This window comes from Ornithorhynchus anatinus, chromosome 7 (assembly GCF_004115215.2).
Source record: "Ornithorhynchus anatinus isolate Pmale09 chromosome 7, mOrnAna1.pri.v4, whole genome shotgun sequence".
Lineage (NCBI taxonomy): Eukaryota > Metazoa > Chordata > Mammalia > Monotremata > Ornithorhynchidae > Ornithorhynchus > Ornithorhynchus anatinus.
The window spans coordinates 55,547,244-55,571,584 of NC_041734.1; the positions used below are offsets into that span (position 1 = coordinate 55,547,244).

At 42.8% G+C, this 24,341-nt stretch overlaps 1 protein-coding gene across 2 annotated transcripts in view; it reads left to right on the top strand.

The window, feature by feature from the left end:
- Positions 1 to 24,341, top strand: part of TRIM33 (tripartite motif containing 33) — a 90,442-nt gene that overhangs the window by 32,045 nt on the left and 34,056 nt on the right. For both annotated transcript variants that reach the window (XM_001506349.4, XM_029068554.2), the window contains exons 2-4: positions 16,399 to 16,517; positions 17,518 to 17,662; positions 18,053 to 18,185. In XM_001506349.4, the coding sequence (XP_001506399.3) occupies positions 16,399 to 16,517; positions 17,518 to 17,662; positions 18,053 to 18,185 (397 nt within the window). The remainder of the gene's footprint in view (positions 1 to 16,398; positions 16,518 to 17,517; positions 17,663 to 18,052; positions 18,186 to 24,341) is intronic.

The following is a 24,341-nucleotide window of genomic DNA, read 5'->3' on the forward strand; positions in this document are numbered from 1 at the left end:
GTGGGGTGCGTTATCAATGTACTTAAGGGGTTCACAGCCAAGTACATCTTGATGCAGAGGGGAGAATGGATAGAGGACATGAGGTCTTAGTCATGGAAGACTTCTTGGAGGAGATGTGATTTTTAGGAGGGTTTTGAAGGACAGTGGTGGAGAGTGGTGTTCATTTATATTAATGTCTGTTTATTGTTTTATTATACTCGTCCGAGTGGTTAGTACAGTGTTCTGTACTCAGTAAGCACTCAATAAATACCATTGAATGAATGAAATGGAAGGGAGTTCCAGGCCTAAGGAAGGGCACGAGCAAGGGGTCAGCGGCGAGGTAAACAAGATTGAGGTACAATGAATACAATTTTTTTTTAATGGTATTTGTTAAGCACTCACTATGTGCCAAGGAGTGTACTACTTAGTGCTAGAGTCGATACAAGCTGATCAGGTTGGACGCAGTCCATGTCCCCCATAGGACTCTCAGTCTTAATCCCCATTTTACAGACAAGTTAACTGTGGCATAGAGAAGTTAATTGACTTGCCCCGGGTCACAAGGCAGATAGGTAATGGAGCTGGGATTAGAACCCAGGCCCTTTTGAAACCCAGGTCTGTGCTCTAACCATTAGAACACATCTGTTGTATATGCAGAGCACTGACTTAAACTCTTGGGAGAGTACAACAGAATTAGTAGGTAGGGCAGCTAACCTCCAGGAGCTTACCATCAAGCATTGGAGCCAGACACTAAAATTAGATCAGAGGAAGAAATAATAATAATGATGGTGTTCGTTAAGCGCTTACTTTGTGCCAGGCACTTATAAAGTTGTGCATGTGGTCGGCGGGAAGAGACAAGCCTTATTAAGGTCACATCTTCAAGAGGCCTTCCCCGATTAAACCCTCTTTTTCTTGACTCTCTCTCCTTTCTGCATCATCAAGGCATTTAGATCTGTGTCCTTTGAGCACTTGGTATTTACTCCACTGTCAACCCCATAGCTTCTCTGTCTCTCTTTAGACTGTAAACCTGTCTACCAACTCTTGTACTCCCAAGCACTTAGTACAATATTCTGAGCACTCAGTAAATACCATCGATTGACTGAACCAAGGTGAGGTACTTTAATTTTACCGGAATGACTCTGAATTGTGTACTCACTCAACTAAATGAGCAATATAGCTACTTGAGCGTATTTCCTATTGTAAACAGCTACCCTCTTGACCTAAAATATGATCGATAAAATCACAGAAGTTAAAAATACAGTATTGCATTGAACAGCCTGTGTTACCTCTACAAAGAGACCTAAAACAGATTTTTAACCCTTCTTTAATTGATAGGCGTTTGGGTGAAGCTTCTGGAACACTTGGAGGTGGTTCCAAAAAGACTGCTTTTTTGACAGTGGAGCAACCTTTTCATTCATTCAGCTGTATTTACTGAGCGCTTACTGTGTGCAGAGCACTGTACTAAGCACTTGGAAAGTACAATTCAGCAACAGAGAGAGACAGTCCCTGCTCACACCTGGCCTACAGTCTAGAAGTGCGGAGACAGACATCAAAACAAGTAGATAGGCATCAATATAAATAGAAGTACTTATTAAAAATAAAATTATTTTTATATATGTGACTTGCTGATTTTTGTACTTGGTTGCCAAACCTGGGGTTTGGGGGTGGGATTGCCATTTACACAAGAGCTGAAGCTCCAGTGACCCCTAGGAAGTGGACTAGAGCATGGAGGGTTGGGATGGGGCAAGTCCGATTCCCCCGATTAGACTGTAAGCCCGTCAAAGGGCAGGGACTGTCTATCTGTTACCGATTTGTACATTCTGAGCGCTTAGTACAGTGCTCTGCACATAGTAAGCGCTCAATAAATACTATTGAATGAATGAATGGGGCTAGAAGGCAAAAAGAAAAAAAAAATGTCTTTGCCAACAGCCTGGAAGAGAGAGAGGTTCTGAGGAGTTTCCAATCTGGATCTGTTTCACTCGTTTGATATTTTCTTTCTGCTTCATTTTATGAGTGTGTGGACCTACGAGTGTGTGTTTTGATCATTTAAGGATGAATTTTATTTTTGCTTGTGTTTTTATTTAGAATGGGGGGGACAGGAGGGGTGCTGGGACCCAGAGTTGATTGTGCATCAATAAAGAGATGTGCTATGGGTTACACTGAGGACCTAGCTAGAGGGGAAGGGATGTTGGGAGGAAGATCCCAAACCAGGAAAGGAGGACACAGCCTGACTGAGTTTCACAGGAGGGACTGGATAAACAGCGTGGCTTAGTGGAAAGAGCCCGGGCTTGAGAGTCAGAGGATGTGGGTTCTAGTCCTGGCTCTGCCACTTGTCTGCTGTGTGACCTTGGGGAAGCCACTTACCTTCCCTGCATCTCAGTAACCTCATCTGTAAAATGGGAATTAAGACTGTGAGCCTCACGTGGAACCACCTCATTACCTTGTATCTACCCCAGCACTTAGAACAGTGCTCAGCACATAATAAGCACTTAACTACCGTAATTATTGGGAAGCGGCATGGCGTAGCAGATAATAATATGTTAAGTGTTTACTATTTGCCAAGCATTGTTCTAAGTGCTTGGGTAGATACAAGGTCATCAGGTTGTCCCACATGGGGCTCACAGTCTTAATCCCCATTTTACAGGTGAGGTAATTGAGGCCCAGAGAAGTGAAGTGCCTTGCCCAAAGTCACACAGCTGACAAGTGGAGGAGCCGGGATTAGAACCCACGACCTCTGACTCCCAAGCCCGTGCTCTTGCTGCTAAGCCACGCTGCTTCCCAATAGAGCACAGATCTGAGAGTCAGAAGGTCATGAGTTCTAACCCCGCTTCCGCCACTTGTCTCCTGTGTGACCTCGGGTAAGCCACTTCACTTCTGGGCCTCAGTTCCCTCATCTGTAAAATGGGGAATCAGACAGTGAGCCCAACGTGGGACAAGGACCGTGTCCAACCCGATTTGCTTGTATCCACCCCAGCACTTAGTACAGTGACTGGCACATAATAAGCGCTTAACAAATGCCATGATGATGATGATGAAGGAGGAGGGAGAAGTTAGGAATGTGGATCGCATCAAAGCGTTCTTCTGTCACTTGTAAATGGAGGGCAAGGGCAGGGACAGCTTTGAAACAAATTCCTCCTATCTCCAGTGAGGGAGCCTGGACAGGCCAGTGGTTTTCTGCTCACCCCTTCCATTTTCTGCCACCCATTCCATCCCCAGTGGCCCCTGCCCTCCGAGTTGGACCAAACTGGGCTGTGAGGTAAGACGGATCTGCCCAAAGATCCTTGCAACTGCTGCTGCTGCTCAGTCTGCTATTGTCAGGGAAGAAGGGGACGGCACAATAACCCCCCGGCTGCTGACGCTGCACCTGCCTCACCCTTCCGCCCCCAACTCCGTCCCCTCTCAAATTAGTGCCTCATTAGTGGGGCAGCAGCAAAAATGGTATTTATTGAGCGCTTACAATGTGCAGAACACTGGACTATCAGGAAGAGTACAGTACAAGTGGCTTAAGAGATACATTTCCTGCCCATAATGACCTTACAGTCTAGAGGGAAAAGTGACATGAGGCGGGAGTTGGTTGTGGAGGACCTAGAGACAGGATGAGCAGGGTAAGAGACCAAGAAAGCCATTAAGGCGTGAAACACGGAGGTTGTCTAATATGCACCTTACAGCTCGATGTGGTAAAATTGGATCCAGCATCATAAACCTGAATCAGGGATTGTCCTTATTTGGGTAGTCATAAGTTTAGCCACGATTGTCAGTTTGAGTTGAAAGGAATTTTTTTTAAATGGTGTTTAAGTGCTAATGGTGTAGTGAGAAGCAGCATGGCATACTGGATAGAGCACAGACCTGGGAGTCATTCAGTTGTATTTATTGAGCACTCAGTGTGTGCAAAGCACTGTACTAAGTGCTTGAAGTCAGACTTTAAATCAGAAGGTCACAGGTTCTAATCCCAGGTCCTCCACTTGTCCGCTGTGTGACCTTGGGCGAGTCACTTAACTCTCTGTGCCTCAGTTACCTCATCTGTAAAATGGGGACTGAGCCCAACCCATGTGAGATAAGGGACTGTGCCCAACCCGATTTGCTCATATCCATCCCAGCATTTAGGACAGTGCCTGGCACATAGCACTTAACAAATGCTAATATCATTATTATGTACCAGGCACTTTGTTGGGGTAGATAACTAATCAGCTCAGACATGGTCCATATCCCCATTGAGGCTCACAGTCTTAATCCCCATTTTGCAAATTAGGTAACTGAGGCACAGAAAAGTTAAGTGACTTGACCAAGGTCACCCAGCAGACAAATGGTGGATCTGGGATTAGAACCCAGGTCCTCTGTCTCCCAGGCCTGTGCCTTTTCCACTAAGCCACGCTGCTTCTCAGGGGAAGGGGGAAGGCATGGAAAGGAAGTGTCCTTATTGAAGCCAAACTGGTTCACTTAGCCTTTTCATGGGTCTATCTGAACCTCTTTTGGATGAATTTAAATTTGTGTTGTTGTGGGCAAGGGTGCCAGCTTAAATTTTGAGCCCGGGTTTATATGTGGGTCAGGGTTCCCAATAGGGTGAGAGAGAGGGGAAAAAATTGCAGTGCAGACACACCCAAGAGTAGCCTACTTTATTCTGGTGTGTCTCAGACAGCTGATGATACAGGCAAACATCTTCCTCATTCTTGGAGGCAGGTGGCCTAACTGGCCTGGGGCCCAGGCCATAGAAGGTGATGGCGGTGCAGGCTTGTGCTACTGACTTGTAGATTCCTGGTCCAAAGTCTTCACCACTGGTCCAAGACTCAGTCTGTTGTTGGCTGTGTGAAACTCCATCATCCTTGTCATCATCTTCATCAACTGCTGGCAGGATACAAAGGAAACAAATCCAGCCCTCTTCCCCCACTAATATAGGTGGAGTGGCTAGCTCCAGCTGCCTATGAGGCCCCCAAAGCTATGAGGGTAATGACCTCTTGTTCCAATCCCAATGGAGGGATGTCCCCCACCCCCATTTTCCCTTTGGAGCTGGTGATGGGTGAGTGGGGAGGAATCTGGATTTGTGGATCTGTGTCGGTCTGTCTTCATGGAGTAGGGTTCAGTAGAGGATTGCAGGGCAACTGCAAAGACAGGGGAGAAACATGGAGAGGGAAGCAATCCCTTCTTGATGGCAGGTTGGTTGGATCAGCTTCGCCTGTTCCTGTCATGATGATGAAAGGGCTAGGGCTGGCTTGCTGCTGGTATGGCAAATGTGACTGCTTTTCCAGTGGTCTGTGAGGTGAATGAGGAAGGAAAAGAATGGAGCTATCCTCCAAGCCGATTGGCCGTGCAGCCCATCACCCTTGGATCTTTTAGCAACGTGCTTGGACTAGTCCATAACCAAAATGGTACATCTTACACTGGGATCTTTATTCTTCTAGCTAAAAAAAAATAACCTTTATAGGTTAATAAGGCCTTAGAACTCCTTTGAATCAAGCCACACTTCAAGGCACAGATTATCTTCAACTCAGGACCAGATATTATCAGCGTGAACCTTTCTAATTACATTTTTTTCTCATTGAGTATTAACATTTCAAAAGTAAGCCTTAGATGATGAACCTTATATCCCGTAATATCCCACTCAATCTTAAATAATTTTTTATCAATATGAAGTGTTGATCTGTGTGATCATTTGCAGTCATTGGTTATACAGCGGACTTTATCATCTTTGCAGTTGTTTCCTGGCAGAGTTGACTCTGAGGAGATTTTCAACTGTTGCTTGCCATTGTCTTCTTAGTCTGAATAAGTGATCATCAAAAATCAATTCCATTTTGGAAATAGTAGTCCTTGCCATCGATATAAGTTACTAGATCTTTGTCTTGGCCCTGTGTGTAGCCTTGAAAATACCTTAACCCAGGAAAGGGTGGCTTTTGGTACGAACAGATGACAAGGAAAGATCTGTTAATAAAAGGAGATTGTTGGCTTCTTTGCCAAGCTGCAATTCAAAAAGAAATTTTTCTTTGAGACATTAACACCTGTCTCTATTATTCAACATTATCATTCTATAGCACTCTTCACAATAATATTGACTAATTACTAAAGTTATTTTGACCAGTGGTGCCAACTGTTCATTTTAATAATATAAGCAGATACAAGACAGGTTGAGCATAGTCCCTGTCCCACAGAGGGTTTAAAGTCTGTTAGGAGGGAGAACAGGTAGTCAGTCTCCATTTTCCAGATGAGGAAACTGAGGCACAACAATTAAGTGGTTTGTCCTAGGTCACGCAGCAGGCATGTGGCAGAATCAGGATTGGAACCCAAGTCCTCTGTCTCCCAGGCCCATGCTCTTTCCAGTAAGCCAAGCTGCAGCTTTTGAGCATGAGGTAAACTTGGGGTGGGTCCTTGAGGGCATTAGGGATTTGAAGTGATGGGGAAGAAAAAGAGAGGGCGAAATAGAAATGGAGAACATATTTTATATACTTTCCTGCTTCTTCTTTTCTCTCTCTCCCCTCCCGCCCCAGCACGCGCATGCGCACACACACACACAGGCCATATGCTAAACAGCTGAGGACTCAGCCCTGGTTTACCTGTGCCAAAGGGTAGGCAGTTAATAGTAATAGTAATAATAATTATGTAACTTGTTAAGCACTTACTATGAGCTAAGCACTTTTCTAAATGCTGGGGTAGATACAAGGTAGGTTAAACACAGTCCCTGTCCCATATGGGGCTGAGTCTTATTCCTCATTTTACAGATGAGGGAACTGAGGCCCAGAGGAGGTCAAGTGACCTCCAAAGGTCACACAACAGACGTGGTGGAGCTGGGATTAGAACCCATGACCTTCTGACTCCCAGGCCCGTGCGCTCTCCACTAAGCCACGCTGCTTCTTATTTAGGGACCTTGCCAACACCACAACAAAGCAATATTTGTGTAATTGTTTATATGCTATCCGTATTAATTGTTTCTATAATTGTCAGTTCCTCTTTCCCAACTCTAGATTTTGAGCCTGTTGTGGACAAGGATGGTTTTGAATTAGATTTTTCTTTAGGATATACACCCTATAAGCACAACTGATTTAAAACTCCCAATCAGTGATTTTAATGATCTTTCTGGATGTCTGTTGTAGGAATAAGCTTTCACTGCCTTTTATCTCAGGTGTTTAAAATAATGTTCTGCACGTTTTCCCACTCCTCAAAAGCTTCTAATGATTGCCTGTTCCTCTCCACACAAAACAAAACTCTTGACAATTGGTTATAATGCACCTTTAATCCATTCTCTCCCCACTCTTTTGTCCCATTACATCCAGGCTTTCACTCTCTCTTCCTCTCAAGCTAACCTACGCATTGTGCATTACTCTCATCTCTCCTATTTTACCTGTTACTCATGCCCTCCCCTCTGCGTGGAACTCCCTTTCACTTCACAGACCACAGATCACAACATCCACCATCTTCCGAGTCCTTCCGAAAGCCCCTCTCTTCCTGTTTAATTTCTAATCTACTTTATATCCCCCAGGTCCCACCTCAGTTCATTAAAGTACTCTCAGCCTTTTAGAGCACCCACGGTACATTTTTTATATACTCTTATTTTCTCCTATCTATAATTTAGTTTAATGATCTGTCTCCTATGTTCTAAAATGGTTGAGAGCACAGATCTCTGCCAAACAACCAGCCATCAGTGGTATTTATCAGGCTCTTAATGTGGGTAGAACACTGTTTGCTCTTCGGAGAATACAGTACAACAGAGTTGGTAGACATGTTCCCTGCCCATTAGAAGCTTACAGACTAGAGGACTGTACTTAGTAGAGTGCTCTTCATTTAGTAGGCACTCAGTAAATACCTTTGATTGCTATATATTAGAATCCCCTTAGCCATGGCAGTATGTTTAATACTTTGCAGGCCACATATTTGTGTTTGAAAATCAAAATATGCCATCATAGTAGGTATTAAATGCCTTTGTGCAGAGCACTGTTCTAAACATTTGGGGTCATACAATAGAAGTAAAAGATGTAGTTCCTACCCTTGAGCTTACATGCTAACAGTGATGATAGACAGAAGACACAGCTATACAGTAATTTATTTGAGGGCAGGGATTGTGTCTACTTATGTCATTTTACTCTCCCATGTGCTTAAGCACTTTGCATACACTGAGCACTCAATAAATACCATTGATTAATTGGGAAGAGTAAAAGTAAGTAGATGCAATGGATAAAAATAAAAGTAGGCATAAAAGCAAGCAAATGGAACAAGCAGATATACATATGAGTCCTAAGGGAGGCGGCTGGGAATGACATGAACAGGGAGATGGGCATTATTTGGGGACTGCATCATGGAAGAGGTGGTATTTTAGAAGGGCTTTATAAATGGTGGGGGGTGGTTGGGACGTTTGAAGGAAACAAGTGTTAAATCAATTGAGTGGGGAGAGGTGTGTAGAATGATTTTATTTTTAAAATCAATGTTCCACTGAATCAACAGCTGCCCTGGGAGTGAAGTGCTTAGGATGTTAGTATGTGCATAAGTGGTTATTGGGCTGACATGATTTGGAATGGAGGGATTTAATCCCCAAATGCTTCCTGGTGAAGATGGGATTTCAGGAAGGCCTTGAAGATGGTGAGAATTCTGGTCTGACAGAATTGTATGGGGAGGAAGTTCTAAGGAAAGAGATTGGCATGAACAAGAGTTCAAGTGTGGAAGAATTAAGAGCAAGACCCACTCAAAGGCTATCTTGAACAGAGCTGGAGAGAAGTGGATGAAGAGACCAGACATTAATTCAGTCATATTTATTGAGTGCTTATTATGTGCCGAGCACTGTACTAAGAGCTTGGGATAGCACAGTACAACAATAAACAGGCACATTCCCAGCTCACAACAAGCTTACAGTCTAAATGGGGGAGACGGATATTAATGTAAATATAAGTAAATTACAGATGTGTACCTAAGTGCTGTGAGTCTGGGAGGGGAACAGAACAACGGGAGCAAGTCAGGACCACAGAGAAAGGAGAGAGAGAAGAGGAAAGGGGCGCTCAGACAGGGAAGGCCTCTTGGAGGAGATGTGCCTTCAGTAAGGCTCTGAAGGAGGGGAGAATAATTGCCTGTTGGTTTTAAGAAGGGAGGGTGTTCCAGGCCAGCGGCAGGATGTGGCCAAGGGGTCGGTGGCGAGATTGATGGGATCGAGGTACAGGGAGAAGGTCAGCATCAGAGGAGCCAAGTGGGTGGGCTGGGTTGTAGTAGGAGAGTAGCAAGGTGAGGTAGGACTGGGTAAGTTAGCGGAGTGCTTGAAAGCCAGTGTTGAGGAGTTTTTCTTTGATGTGGAGGTGGAGGGCAACCACTGGACTTCTTTGAGGAGTGGGGTGCTGCATCCTGAATGTTTTGTAGAAAAATGATCCGGGCAGCAGAGCCAAATGTGGAGTGGGGAGAGACAGTAGGCTGGAAGGTCAGCATGGAAGCTGATGCAGTAATCCAGGCAGGAGAGGATGTGATCATATTTATGTGGTAGCACTTTGGATGGAGAGGGAAGGGTGGGTTTTTAATGATGTGAAGGTGGGACCGACAGGATCAGTGATGGGTAGAATGAGAGAGAGAGAGAAGTCGAGGATATCACCAAGGTTACAGGTTTGTGATACAGGGAGGTTGGTAGTACTGTCTACAGAGCTGGGAAAGTCAGGGGGAACAGGGTTTGGGTGAGAAGATAAGGAGTTCAGAGAGAGATCAGGGCTGGAGAGTAGATTTAGGGATCGTCCACAGAGAGCTGTAGTCGAAGCCATCTGAGTGAATGAATATTCTCCAAGGGAGTGGGTGTAGCTGGAAAATAGAAGGGAACCCAGAACTGAACCTTGAGGGACACCCAGAACTGAACCTTGAGGGACCCTCACAGTTAGGGGGTGGGAGGCAGAGGAGGAGCCCATGAAAGAGACTGAGGTTGAACAGCCAGAGAGACAAGAGGAGAACCAGGAGAGGACACTGTCAGTGAAACTAAGGTTGAATAACGTTTCCAGGAGAAGGGGGTGGTCAACAGTGTCAGAGGCAGCTGAGAGGTCCAGGAGGATTAGGACGGAGTACAGGCCGTTAGATTGGGCAAGAAGGAGATCATTGGTGACCTCTGAGTGGGTGGTTTCTGTGCAGTGAAGGGGATGGAAGCCAGATTGGAGGGAGTCAGGGAGAGAATGCAAGGAGAAAGGTGGAAGGAAACCAAGGGTTAGTAGTTTCTCCTTGCTACAAAGGGAGGTGGGTAGCCACTGAAGGTCTTTAAGGTATTTAAGGTGGAGGGGTAGAAAGAATCTGGAGAGCCTAGTACAGTTACAAGAGGGGAGAGATTGAAGGTGGGAGACCAGTGAGGAGGCTATTGCACTATTCTAGTTGATGACAGGAAGGAATATGAAATTGAAAAGCGGGTGGAAGGTTGAGGGGCATAGTTGATAGGTGAAGCCAATGAACCAGGAGAACTCCTCAGCGTGACTGTATAATCAGAAGAGTAGGGGAAACAGGGCAGAACCTTTTGGGACACCTGCAGTTATGGGATGAAATGGAGAAGAAGAAAGAGCTAGTGAAGGAGACTGAGAAAGAGCTGCCAGAATTTTAAGAGTTCATTATTGGCCTCTTCCACTAGTAGGAAGTGACCTTGAAAACTTCATCCACACTCAATGTCTTTCTTTCCACACATTAAAATGATAAAATCCAATCTGTAAAACACACCTGCATGTTTCTTAGCTTCCTGCATGTCATGGCACGTCACAGGTTCAGTCAGCCTTCTTTTTTGTTATCACAAAAAGGTGGAAGATGTTGATGAAGTCTTTCTTGCTTTTCTGAAAATTGTCTTTAAAAATCTGTCATTTCCTTCAAAGGAATCAGTATTACCTTGATGGTACAAAGTATCTCTCAAAAAAGCCCACATTTTCTATTCTCATTTGTACTTGTACCTGTGGTTCCTTTTCCACAGAAGACCTTCAGATTTATTTCATTCTCCAAAACCTTCACATCTTGAAAGTTTGGGGTTTCTTTTGTGGTATTCACACTTGGAGTAGTAATATAGACATCCACAACTCATGATGCAGTCCAGTCTTCAGAACCTTGCATGGCTCTGATGATCTGCATATTTTTCAAGCTCTGCTACTGGATGTTGATGTTAGTAACAAAAGGGTTATTGTTCACCCCTTGGGTGCATCCATGATAACTTCCAGTGGGAAGTAGGAGATCATATTTGGAATTATGTATTGAAGTTTGGCACACTCACTGACCAGAAGTTAAGTATGGCTGTTCAGCATTCTGATCCCATGTAGTGCAATGACAGTGATTTGCATTTTGGAAGCATTTCACGTGTTCGGTGACAGATATGCATGAAAATGCAAGGAAAGCAGAGCAGTCGATGCCAGCTGCCACAGAACAATAATAATAATAATTGTAGCATTTAAGTGCTTACTATGTGTCAAGCAGTGTAATAAGTGGTGGGGTAGGTCCAAACTAAGTCAGACACAGTCCTTGTCCCTCATGGAGCTCACAATCTAAGAATTGAATATGATAGGCGTTGCTTAGGACTGCTGAATTTAACATTTTAAGCGTCTTTTACCTTTTGATACAGCTTGCTTGCTTGACAGTTTTCCTTTCTGAGTATGTAGTTCTTGCATAATTCTTCAAGTTGGATTTTCCAGATTCCTAAGGGCCACGATACAGTCGTCTTTGAAGTTAATTGTAGGTCTCCCCACTCTTTGCTTTGTTCTATATGTTTCTTTTAAAGAAAACCTTTTATTACAATGTATACACTTCAGGTGTACCTCTGGTACAGAGTTGAGGTATTTCAAAGAATTCCATTCCCTGAAATTCTAAGGGCAATAATAATTATGGTATTTGTTAAGCGCTATGTGCCAGGCACTGGACTAAGCACTGGGGTAGATAAAGGTTGTCAAGTTGGACACAGTCCCTGTCCCCTGTGGGATTTACAGTCTTAATCCCAGACACTTGACTGCAGTGTGGTCTTGGGCAAATTTAACAACTTCTTAGTGACTCAGCTCCCTCATCTTAAAAAATAGTGATGATATATTTTTCTCTTAGATTGTGAATCCTATGTGGGATAGGGCCCGAATCTGATTTGCTTATATCAAATCTGCCCCAGTGTTTCACACAGTGGACTGTACACTTAAAACACATGCATACAGAGTTACCAGTGTTTTCAGAAACCGATAAATTGAGAACTTTGCACAAAACACAGATTTAAGTTTAAAAACTTTTGCTTGGCATTAAGAAGAATAGAGATCCTCTAGCTCCACTTAAAGTATCTTAAAAGTTTTTTCTATGCATGTTAGAGAGGCTTTAACATGGTAACTTTTAAATAGTGTCATGCAGTTATAATCTGCAGTTAGATGCTGAAATCTACCTTTTGCTCCAATTTTGCCACCTTTATGGCAATATTCATTCATTCTGGCAATTATCGGAATACCAGACAGATCATCAGTAGTCGGTTTTGAATGCATACTGTATACAGAGCTTTGTACTAAACACTTGGAAAGATGAAATGCTATTTATGGAAATGCTGTCATTATGTGAAGATATATAGCTAAACTGTGACTATATTCCTGATGAGTTAGAGTGATAGTGTATGTTCTTTTGAAAAAATATAATATGGAAGTGAAAAGGGGGACTTTACATATATTTCAGGGGAAGAACCCCAGGTAGGAAAAACAAGTTAGACCATCCTATTATTAAAAAAAATAGATATCCCAATGGAATCATAATTTCATTTATTAAACATCCATGGGCTCATGACTGCTAAAAGCTGCACAAATTTTAAAGTAAAATACAGCCTTTGGCTACTGACTTCATAATCCAATTAAAGAACACATAAATGAAGTTCATATGTAAGTATTGTGAGTTATATATAAACATAGGGAAGGCTAACAATATTTTTGTTTTTAAGCCATCATATTTTAAATAATTTTGTTGTTTAGAGGGGACATGGTTTCATGTCCTAGCAGAAGTCTATGGGGAAGACAAAAAAGAGCAAAATTGTAACTGAGAGAGGGAGGGAGATGGGGAGGGGTGGGGGAGGATTTGGGGCAGGCATGGTGAGGGCACCAATTTCCTAGGTCACATTGCTCCCCCTTCCCCCAGTGGTACGCTCTTCTGTGGTTGAATTACCCTTGTTTTTAGAGCTGTAGAGACCCCTGCATTGATCCACTAGAAAGACCAGTGCCTTGGGAATTAGGCACCCTTTTGCCTCCTTGGGCTGTGCCATCATTGGTGAAAGTTTCTTTCTAAAGAACCATCTAAAGTGTTCTACAAGGGGGAATTGACCCAGTGGGGACATGATTGGCTCTGTGCAAGGCACTGTCATTTTAATCAATTCCTCTGCTCAGGTTCTTGGTCCTCAAGTTTCAAGATTGAAGCTCACCTGCTTTGTCGTTGACCTCCCTGGCTCTTGTCTCTTCCCTCTCCATTCCATACCTCACTCTGCTGCCCAGAACCTTTTTTAAAAAAAAAAAAATAGTTCAGTCCATGTCTTCTCACTTTTCAAAAGCCTCCAATTGTTGCCCAACAGCCTCTGCATCAAACAGCAACCTTCCTCAATCAGCTCTATCCCTTCTACCTTCTCTCACTGGTCTCCTACTGCAACCCAGCTCACTCTGCAAACCCCTTGCCCACATCCTCCCGAGCTTGGCACTCCCTCCCTCTTTGTGTCCTAAATACCGTTTTCTGCTTTTTCTTTCCCCACTGTCATAAACTTTCTAAAATCACATCTTCAAGAGGCCTTCCCTGGCTAAGCCCTCATTTTCCCTACCTGCCCTCCCCTCTGCACCACCTATGCATTTGAATTTGTACCCCTTAAACAACTTGATAATCACCTCACCCATAGCCCCCCAGCACACTTAAGTACATATACCTGTTCTTTGCCATTTTTCCTGTCTGTAATTTGTTCTTTGCCATTTCTCCGTTCTGTAATTTGTTTGTCTCCCCATCTAGACTGTCAGCTCCTTGAGGGCAGAGATTGTGACTACCAACTCTACTGTAGTATTCTTTCCCAAAAGCTGAGTTCTGTGCTCTGCACAGAGGAAGTGCTCAATAAATACCATTGATTGATTGAGGTCTCCAGGGTCAGGTGGCTCCTGCTCCACCCAGCTTGCAGCAGGGCACCTGTGGCCAGAGATGGGTTTTGACTATTTCCCTTTGGCTGGCTGGCACATGGAGCAGGACTACCTTCCTTGGGCAGGTGGTGGTGTGAGATTCCTTGCTTAATGGTGCAGTGTGGACAGTCCGAGCATTGGTCAAGCCCCTCCCCCAACTCCAGGCCCTATAGCCCCCTGGGGTTTCCAGGATGGGGCTCTGGATCTACGGCCTTTTGGAGGTTCCCATCCACCTATTCCTCCCAGTTGTGAGCCCCACAGGGGCTATCTGTTGTTCAACCCAGCTCCCAGGGACTGGGGGCTATCGGTTGCCACTGCCCCAGCTCTAGCTGTCCAGGTAACAGTGATCACAAGAAGGTTGTAATCAAGATCCTAAAAGAAGGCTGCATCTGCAAGGTAAAGAAAATAAAGGTCAAGAAAGCAAATTTTAACAGGCTTTGGGCACTGATAGGAAGGACCCAGACTGTGAGCTCATCATAGGTAGGGAATGTCACCGTTTATTGTTATATTGTACTTTCCCAAGTGCTTAGTACAGTGTTCTGCGCTTAATAAATACAATTGAATGAATGGAAAGAAAGCCAAAGGGGCAGAGAAATCTAAGAAAGCTGGTTGTTTTTCAGAAAGTCTTATAATCATGTATCTATCCCAGCACTTAACGCAGTGACCACTTAATGAACGTCATTATTATTTTAAAAAGATAGTTCTGCGTGTTCGGCAGCAAATAACACTCATAGGTCTGGTCAATTTATTTTTATCCCTTTCTAAATATTATTATGTTTGTCTCCCTTTTTAGAGTGTATATTCCTTGTGAACATGGACTGTGTCACTCCTCTAGACTGCAGACTCCTTGTAGGCAGAGAATGTGTCTACCTGTTCTTTTGTATTTTACTTCCCAGGTGCATAGTACAGTGCTCTGTGCAGTTACTGTTGAATAAATTCTATCGATCGACTGATTCCTTACTTGACACTCTGTCATCAGAGCTGCAAATCAAATATAGAGGAAGGGTCGGTATTTCTTGAGCGCTTACTATGTGCAGAGTTCTGTACTAAGCACTTGGGAGAGTACGATACAACAGGATTAGCAGATGTGTTCCCTGTCCATAAAAAAGCTTACAGTCTAGAGCTGAAAACAGACATTAATATGAGTAAATAAGTATAAATAAGTAATTTATAATATAGAATTTAAAGCTGTGTATGGAAGTGCTGTGGGGTTGATAGTGGGATGAATATCAAATGTCCAAAGGTCACAGATCCAAGTGCACAGATGTCGCAGAAGGGAGAGTGAACTGGGGGAAAAAGGCTTTTGGGGAAGGTGTGACTTAAACAATGACTTGAAGATGGAGAGAGTGGTGATCTGGCATATATGGCAGAGGACAGGGTTTGGGTGGGAACCTCCCAGATAGTAATGATTCAACTTGCAGTGGCCCTGACACCTTTTCCTCACAGAGTCAGTGGTGAATTTAGAAAGTAGAAAATGAGGTCTAGTTAACAGGAAGTTTGTAATTTGTTGTCAGCTCTTTCTGTCTATATTGTGCTGCGTCATGTAACATGTTTCCCATGGAATAAAATTTGCAGGCCAGAGCTTGGCTCCACCTCTCCTCCCCACTTAAGGTTCCCAGTTGACTTTGAAATCGGGGTGGAGTGAGGATATGCCAGGATAGGCTGTTCCTGGCTGCCTCTGTTTGAACTGACCCATTCCTATCTGACTAGATTCATAGTTTAATATTTAATATGGATAAAACAATTTTATACTTATTGCTGCTTTGTCAAATTAGTTTTAGAGTAATCTGTGGTACTCATCACCTCTTCTGGACACTTCTGCTGAACCCAACTGCTTTTAGTGCATCTGGGATGCCCAGTAATTGATCTCTCCAATTCTAAAAGTGGTATTTGAGTAGTTTGTAGGTTAGGGGCTGTGTGGCTCACTCCCTTTCCCAATTTTAGAACTGGTCTCTGTGCCAGGAGTTGGAGATTGTTGGGACAGCGCAGAGGACAGACACCATAAATCTCAGGAAAAGCCTTCCACCTCAAGAAGGAAATGAAAAAATGGGAGGGGAGAGGAGTGGAATGAAAGGGGTGTACTGCGGGGCTGGGCTGGCAGAACCTTGGAGCTCAACCGTCCTCTTGGTGGCTTGCCGGCCCATCCTCGAGGCGATTTGAAACCGGGAGTTGATTTCTGTTTCCAGGAGTGGAACGGTCTGGTCCCTCCACTCTCCAGAGGCCAAGTTACTCTGTCAGTGAGCATTAGATAACACAAGAAAAGAGAGTACACTGCTTAGCCAGCATTTTTTTTTGGGGGGGGGCAAATTGTGTTGTTTCGGGACACTTGTAGCTAATGATTTCCATGAATTTCATGTTGCAGTTGGTGTGATCCGGTGCCCAATATGCCGCCAAGAATGCAGACAGATAGACCTTGTGGATAATTACTTTGTCAAAGACACATCGGAAGCACCCAGCAGCTCTGATGAGAAATCAGAACAGGTATACACGGTGCTTCCTTACTGTTTTTGTTCTATATCGTGAAATAACTCAAAATAGCAGATTGCCTCTGCATGTTCCAGGATTATGAAGAGATATCAAGCAGGCACAGAAGCAGGGAATAAAAGCAAGAGCCAGTATTTTGGTGATGGGTTAGCATTTGTAAGAGCAGCTAAGAGGAGAAATTCCAGCCACTGGTATCACCGGTATGACAGCTGGAGTTCATTCTTTCCTGCCCCTGCCACTCCACTCTTGCTCCATTTTCCACGTAAACAGAAACTTCAGAAATAGTTGCTGCTGTGTTGGTGCTGTGCTTATTGCTGTGCTCCCTGGCATCCCCTGCTTTCAAAAGCCCAGCAAGAAGTGGAATGTCAGAGATAGTCAAGAATAGAAACTACAGATACTACCGGCCGTCATAGCCACAGAGCCTGAGGACCTTGGGATTTTGTCAAATGCTTTTATGGGCAGTTTCTTGGGAGGGTATAAAAATCGTGTCCCAAATTGTAATTTGGGCACAAATAAGACTTCTAATAGAAACCCTAATGTACATAGCAGTTTAGAGCCTTGTGTGGGCTGAAATTTTGTGGATTTATAGATTGATTCTCCGTGAGGAGAACCGCTGTGCATTCATGAGTTCCTACATGTCCTGTTGTCCCAGGGAGCAGTGACGCATATGTCGTACCACCAGCACATAAAAACTTCCTGACCTGGTATACGGAGAGTGGAATCATCACACAGAGCTCTGATTTAAGCTAAGATCCAAACTCTCCAATCTTTTGATTTGGAACGGGGATATTGAAAGAAAATAAAGACGTTTGAGAGCAATCAGTTGGACATTGCTTTTCCTAAACAGTTTTTGGCTCATCCAGGGCAGTTGTAAACAGAAAGTGAGATTTGAGAAAACAAGTCAGTGTGCCTTTAAGAGCAGATTTGCAAGTCCCTCCGATTTGTCTAATTTGCATTGTTACATTTTAGTGTATCTGGCCTCCCTTCCTATTTCCAGGTGTGTACTAGTTGTGAAGATAATGCTAGCGCGGTTGGCTTTTGTGTAGAATGTGGGGAATGGCTGTGCAAGACGTGCATAGAAGCACATCAGCGTGTAAAATTCACTAAGGATCACATGATCAGAAAGAAAGAAGATGTCTCAGGTAAGGAGTAGGCGATTCTCATTACTCTTCCACCTACTGCCCAGCTGTCACCTTGTATTTAGGTGGGTAACGTGATCTAGGGCAGCCATTCAGAAGCTGACACTTGCCAGTGACAGTTGTCATAAGGCAGCAGGTGACTTCACTTGCCTTTTTGACATCGTTTGATGGAAAAGCACTAACTTTGACATGCAAATCTCTAAGTGTGGACGATTAATTCCAACTCTCGGGACTCAACATTTGAAATGAATATGCATTTATCAGGCTTTTTAAGCCTTTTAAATTGGCCTTACCTGATGAATTCTGAATTTCAGTATGACATTAGCAATTAGAAATCCAATTAAATGTCGTAAACTTAATTTAAAATTTTTTCAATGATTTATTTTACAACAGAAGCTGTGGGAGCATCTGGTCAGCGTCCTGTTTTCTGCCCTGTCCATAAACAAGAACAATTGAAACTTTTCTGTGAAACGTGTGATAGACTGACATGTAGAGACTGCCAACTATTGGAACACAAGGAGCATAGGTACAGATGTTGAAATTCTTCACTTGATTAGCTGGAGGCTTTTAAATCATTAAGCATATGCATTTGCGTAGCTGGGAGTTTTTGACCACTAGGTCTCATCTCACCGCGATGGGATTGAATTCAAGTCCTGACCTAGGGCATAAGAGCAAGTCATCCTTTGTTGCAAAGTGGTTATTTTTTCCATAGTTTTAATAAAACCATTTTGAAAATCGATTAGTGGTGGTCAGAAGTAACCTTTGCTACTAGACTGTCTTTCCATCTGAGTCAAATTTTACTGGTTGTTTGCAACCAGGATTCTTTAAAAATGCTCTTTTAGTGACTGACTGTTGGATTAAAGTTCATAAAGGTCAGTAATATTTTAGAAGCCTTCCTCTATTCTGCAATTAAGCTCTGTTCATTAAGAAGGCCATTACCAAAGATGCTTCTTAATGAAATTTCAGATAACCCTATAACTTCACTGCCAAACTCCTCTCCTAGGTTCCTTAGGCACTGATGATGACTGTTCAACAAGCAGTTGACCATTGACTGGCTTTCCAAAGTCTTAAAAAGACATTAGTGAAGAATTGTTCTAAGTTCTGTTTTCTGAAGCTCAATTAAATCACATCCGTTTTCAGTTATTAGCATCACTAGTTTAGTAAAACTAAGCTATTAGCAAATTTGAAATCGGGCAACTCTGCTTGCTCAAAGTTCTTGTTCAGGGTTGTTGGTCTCCAGAGTACTTTTGGAAATGCACTTTCTGTATCTTGGTTTGAGTTGTACTTGGAAGTTACAGCATGGATGTGGTTAGTTACATCTAGTTCTGTTTACCTAAAGTCCTCCTGCAGAGGACTCAATTGATAAAAATCACTTTCAGAATATGCCTGCCTAGCGAATGGCTGCAAGAGACCATAAGAGGCTTACCACATTCTTACAATTCCTTGAATTTGTACTATGCTTTCATTTTCCAAAGTACTTTCGCATGAGCTGTTCCATTTTGCTCTCATAGCAGGAGATGAAGATGTTATCCCTTGATTACAAATGAGTAAACGGTGACCCAGAGTTTAAATGGCTTCCCCAGAGTTACCCAGCTGGGTGAAGAAATCAGGTTTTTAATTATTGGGTCCTTTCCACTGATAACACAGTGTCCCATCCATACCAGGCACCACTGCATCCCATATGCGGTTTTGGGAATACCAAAGACATTTTAAATCAGTTTTAACACCCAGCATATCTGGCTCTCAACTGTTCAGCATTGATGTCTTAGTCATTTTGTGATATAGGTAGTTATGAGCTGCCTTTTTGGGTGCAATCCCTCTATCTAAACTCCACATATCTGGAAAACTGTTATCCAGACTTGTGGGGCCTATACATGAGATTGATGTTAGACATTGCTGTAATGAAGCTTCTTCTCTAACGCTGAGTAAAACTTAAAAGTCCTGTTTAGAAAGGCAGCATCATCTAGTAGAAAGAGCTCGAGTTTGAGAGTCAGGAGACCTGGATTCTAGCCCTACGTAGCTTTGCCACTGACGGGGGGGACCTTGAGGAAGGCACATTTCAGATGGGGGAAACTGACTCGGAAGTAAAATCTGAAAATCACCACTTTCACTACCTTACAAAGATATTGTGAGGATGAAATGAAGTAGCCGATGTGTGAACACTTTGCAAAAATAAAAGCATGTACAAATTTAAAGTGGTAATATTTGGTGCTATTTGTAATCCTTTTCCTTCCCAAAGGAAATCTTGAGTGTATTGACTCATTACTCTTTGGAATGAGACCAACAATAACACCCAAATAAATATTACGATATTTTACTGAACACCAGGGTCCCAGAGCTAATGGCAGAAGGATTGAGAATCCCGATGGTGTCCAGAGAGACCTTCAGCTCTCCATTTTATTCCCTTTCATTCAACCCTTGGAGAAACACCCCTGAACAGCAAGGGGTGGTTTGGTGTCCAGCCAGCCATCGTCCTTCCCAAGGCTGGCTGCACGAAGCTCAGAGGAGTCTTCTCTTCCTCCCTCGTCTTCCTAGACCACTTCCCTCTGGGCGTTAATAGAAACGTTGAAGGGATTATTAATGTCAGTGAAATAATCCAAAAAATGTCTTTTCCCATCCTGTAACCCTTTCCCCTCCATGGGACTCTATGTACCTCCCTGAAAGAATCCTCATGCACACATTCCTTTGGTCCGTTCCCCTTAGCCTTTCTTGGGGAATCCCAGGTTTCAGGTTCACCCTCTCCCCATCACTTCAGCTGAAATTGCGGTAGATTCTCATGATGGTTTCCCCACTTAATGGACGGAGCTACACTTCTCAGTGGAACTAGTCTTTGGAACTCAACCTAGAGAACCTTTCTCCCACATCCTCTCCCCAAGATTGCTTGGCCCCGACTCTAATTTTAAAATGGTTGAGGGGCTGCGCTTCCCCAATTTACTAGGCTTCTTTGACCACTCCTCCCCTTAGAATGGCTGTGTTCCAGGTAGAGCCACCAGCTAAGTACCTTGGAATTTAAGCAGATTATCTTTCCCTGGTAGGGAGAGGAGGAGGCCTCAGGAGGGAGTATCTGTTTGTCCTGCAACTTCTAAAGGTTGCTGCCCCCAACCCACCCTCTGCCCTACCACGCAGTCCCAGCTGTATGAAGTCATAAATTTGAAATTTGGTCTTCTGCCAAGTCAAAATGAGAGACAGTCTGTGAACTGATCGTGTACTTGCCCTAGTGCTTAGCCCAATGCTTCACACACATTAATCACTTAATGAAACAATAACTACATATATAGAAGTGTAATATTTACCCTCGACTGTTCAAAACACAAAGGGCTCCTAGTTTCATATCACCATTTTATATACGAGAGGGGACTGCTTTTGATTGTGGGGGATTTTTTTTATTTTTTGTTTTTGAATCATGTGACAGTCTTTGTCACGGTTGATTATTAGTGGATTTTTGTAAATAAAGAGCTCCCATCTAGTCCAAAAAATCTCTATTGTGCTTAATCCTTAACTGGCCTATTTTAAGCAGGTGAAGTTGGAATAGTTACCCTTATTAGCCAGATGCTTCTGGCAACCCTTTTTAGGTTAGAAGTTTTTCCCAGCAATGTGGAAACCACTAGCATAATATTTATCTTTGTCTTTAAAGAACCATTCACTCTGAACCTGAAACGGTGCCAGATTTGAAGTTGGCAGCAGTCTTAAGCGTGCTATTCCTAAGTATAGGAGACCACAGAAATACCACTTAAAGCACCTAATACCTTAAAAAAAAATGTGAGATCTGTAAATATTTTAAAATATGCATAATTTTATTAGGATCATGCTCTACAGGGCTGGTCTGTTATATTAAAATGAATAATAATAATAATGATGGCATTTAATTGTGGTATTTGTGAAACACTTGCTCTGTGTCAAGCACTAGATGAGTAGCAGCATGGCGCAGTGGATGGAGCCCTGGCTTTGGAGTTAGGTCACGAGTTCTAATCCCAGCTTCTCCATTTGTCTGCTATGTGACCTTGGGCAAATCACTTCTCTGTGCCTCAGTTACCTCATCTGTGAAATAGGGAGTGAGACTGTGGACCCACATGAGACCGGGACTGTATCCAACCTGATAAACTTGTATCCACCCCAGTGCTTAGTACAGTCCCTGGCACACAGTAAGCGCTTAACAAATACCATTATTACTATTATTATTATTATTACAAAGGACTAGGGTAAATAGCCACAGTCGATTCCCCATATGTGGCTCACAATCTAAGGGGTCGGGAGTGGAGAACAGGTATTTAATCCACATTTTATAGATGAGGTAACGGAGGCACAGATAAGTAAAGCGAGCAGTAGAGTGACTTGACCAAGGTCACATAGCGGGCATGGGGCACAGCCAAAGTTAGAACGCAGGTCTGATGACTCCCAGCCTTGGGCTCTTGCCATTAGGCCACAGTGCTTCTCTGTTAGCCCAAAGCACATCTCGAACTCTATTAAACGCTCCCACCTGCTTAGTTCAATGCTTTACACTGTAGGTACTCAGATACTATTGATTGATTTCTGATCTCCAGCTTGCATTTGACAGTGCAAGCTGCTTATCACCTGCACTTCAACTAATCCACTTTGATTTTTGCATAGCAATTCTGGTAAAAAGAGGTTGGGAAGGAAGTTAAAACAATGACTGAAGTAAGGCATTTCTGGGTTTCGGGATTTTAATTCTCTGATATCCTGTCCCATTCTACAGTCGGTTAATTGTAAGATCCCATGTTTGGAATCTGATGAAAAAAAAAATCTTATTTGCAGGCTCCCAAAAATGGTGGAGGTGGCACGGAAAATTATCTTCCTTAGCTAACCTTTTAACTGAACAACATTGAATTATCTCCAGAGATCCTAATATAAAAGAGAAGCTCATGACAACATTAAGAATATCTTGGCTTAATAACCACAAGGAGAACACAAAATCCAAGGCCTTATCCTTTTCAATTTTTATTTAGTTTTAAGGCAGATCATCTGTCCTCGGTCTCCCATATTGTTAATTAACCATAAATGAGCCTATAAGTAGGCAATATTTTTTCCCAACATTTCCCACACTCACCCAGGTCTGTCTAAACTCAGTAAACGTAAGAGGTCCACAAGTATTAAGCAACCTGAACAACCATAGCATAGGTGCTGCAGGCAGTAAATTTCAGTATATTAGAAGCCCAGCTTGAGGAGCATTGGCCTTCCCGCTGGAGAGACGGTCCTTGTGCTGATGTCCTATCTAGATTTGGCTTCAGGTGCCCTACCCTTGCCCAACTCTTGAGAAAACTGGGAATTCTATGTGGGACAGGGACTCTGTCCAACTTGCTTAGCTCGTATCTTCCCTAGTGCTCAGAACAGTAGTCGACATATAGTAAGCACTTAACAAATCCAACAGTAAAGGTAATAAGTTATACACTAGCCTACAGTCTGATTTTTAGGTCAAGTTCACTCAGTTGTTTTGCTGCTGAAATGGTTGATGATTACATTTTTTCCTACAATTATATATATAAACTGTATATTACGTATGAATATATACATGTATTCATATATAATATGCATTATATATGTGTGTATATATTATATATAGTCATTCAATTGTATTTACTGAGTGCTTACTGTGTGCAAAGCACTGTACTATGCTTGGGACAGTACGATATAACAACAAATGGACACATTCCTGCCCACAGTGAGCTCACAGTCTAGAAGGGGTGACAGACAATATAAATAAATAAATAAATAAATAAATAAATACATAAATAGATAAATATATTACAGATATATGCACGTACATACAGATACACATGCTTTTTTCATTGTTTTCTTGAATAAACTAAAAATCCCCTGGATTATTTGCCAGTAAGTGTATGAAGGAAGAGATAATTATAACAGAAAGGGAATAAAACTAACTTCTTTTAAGTATTATCATAGTTAATGCCCTCTTTTTAAACTAATATTAAAGGTTTTAATAGACTATACGTGGGATAGTGAACTTATTCTCTGCTATCAAAATTTCATCCTTTCAATATAATTATTTGAAATGTACAAGCTGTTTTGAGAAATTTTTTTAAATAGTAAATTGGCTTCTAGGAGGAACTGTATTTTATAACAAATTTTAAATTTAAAATGATTATAGCTTCCTTGTTTTCCACTTGTTAGTTTTCCCTGTAGCTTCTTTTTGGAGGATGAAGCTGAAAAACATTTACTATCTAATATTAAAATATTTCCACAGTCAGTATTTTTCTGGGCAATAGTTGAAAGAACATCTACGACCCCTGCTTTAGAGGATTTACTGGATGATCCATTTCCCTCAGTAGGTAATTGGATTAGCCATAGCAAAACTGAAGGGACTGCTGGCTTCCCTATGCTAGGTCTCCTTCAAACAGGGTCACATCTCACCAGGAGATGTCCTTCTGTCAGTCTTCCCCTTGCCCTTGCCCTTCCCCTTCCCCTACCACCCATAAGGAGAAATTCCAGCCCAATAGTTGTGGGGCCTCAGGAAAAAGGAACTTCCAAAGAAAAGGGAAAGAGAACAGAGACTGTTGAGAAGGGGAGTGGGGAGGAAGTGAACTGAAATCGAGAGGGGAAAGAAGAAAGAGGAAGGATGGGAAAGGAATAAGGGCTAGGGAAGGAGAAACTTGCTAGCCCCTTCTTTCTCCTCTCTCTCTCTCCCCCTCTCTCTCTCTCACACACA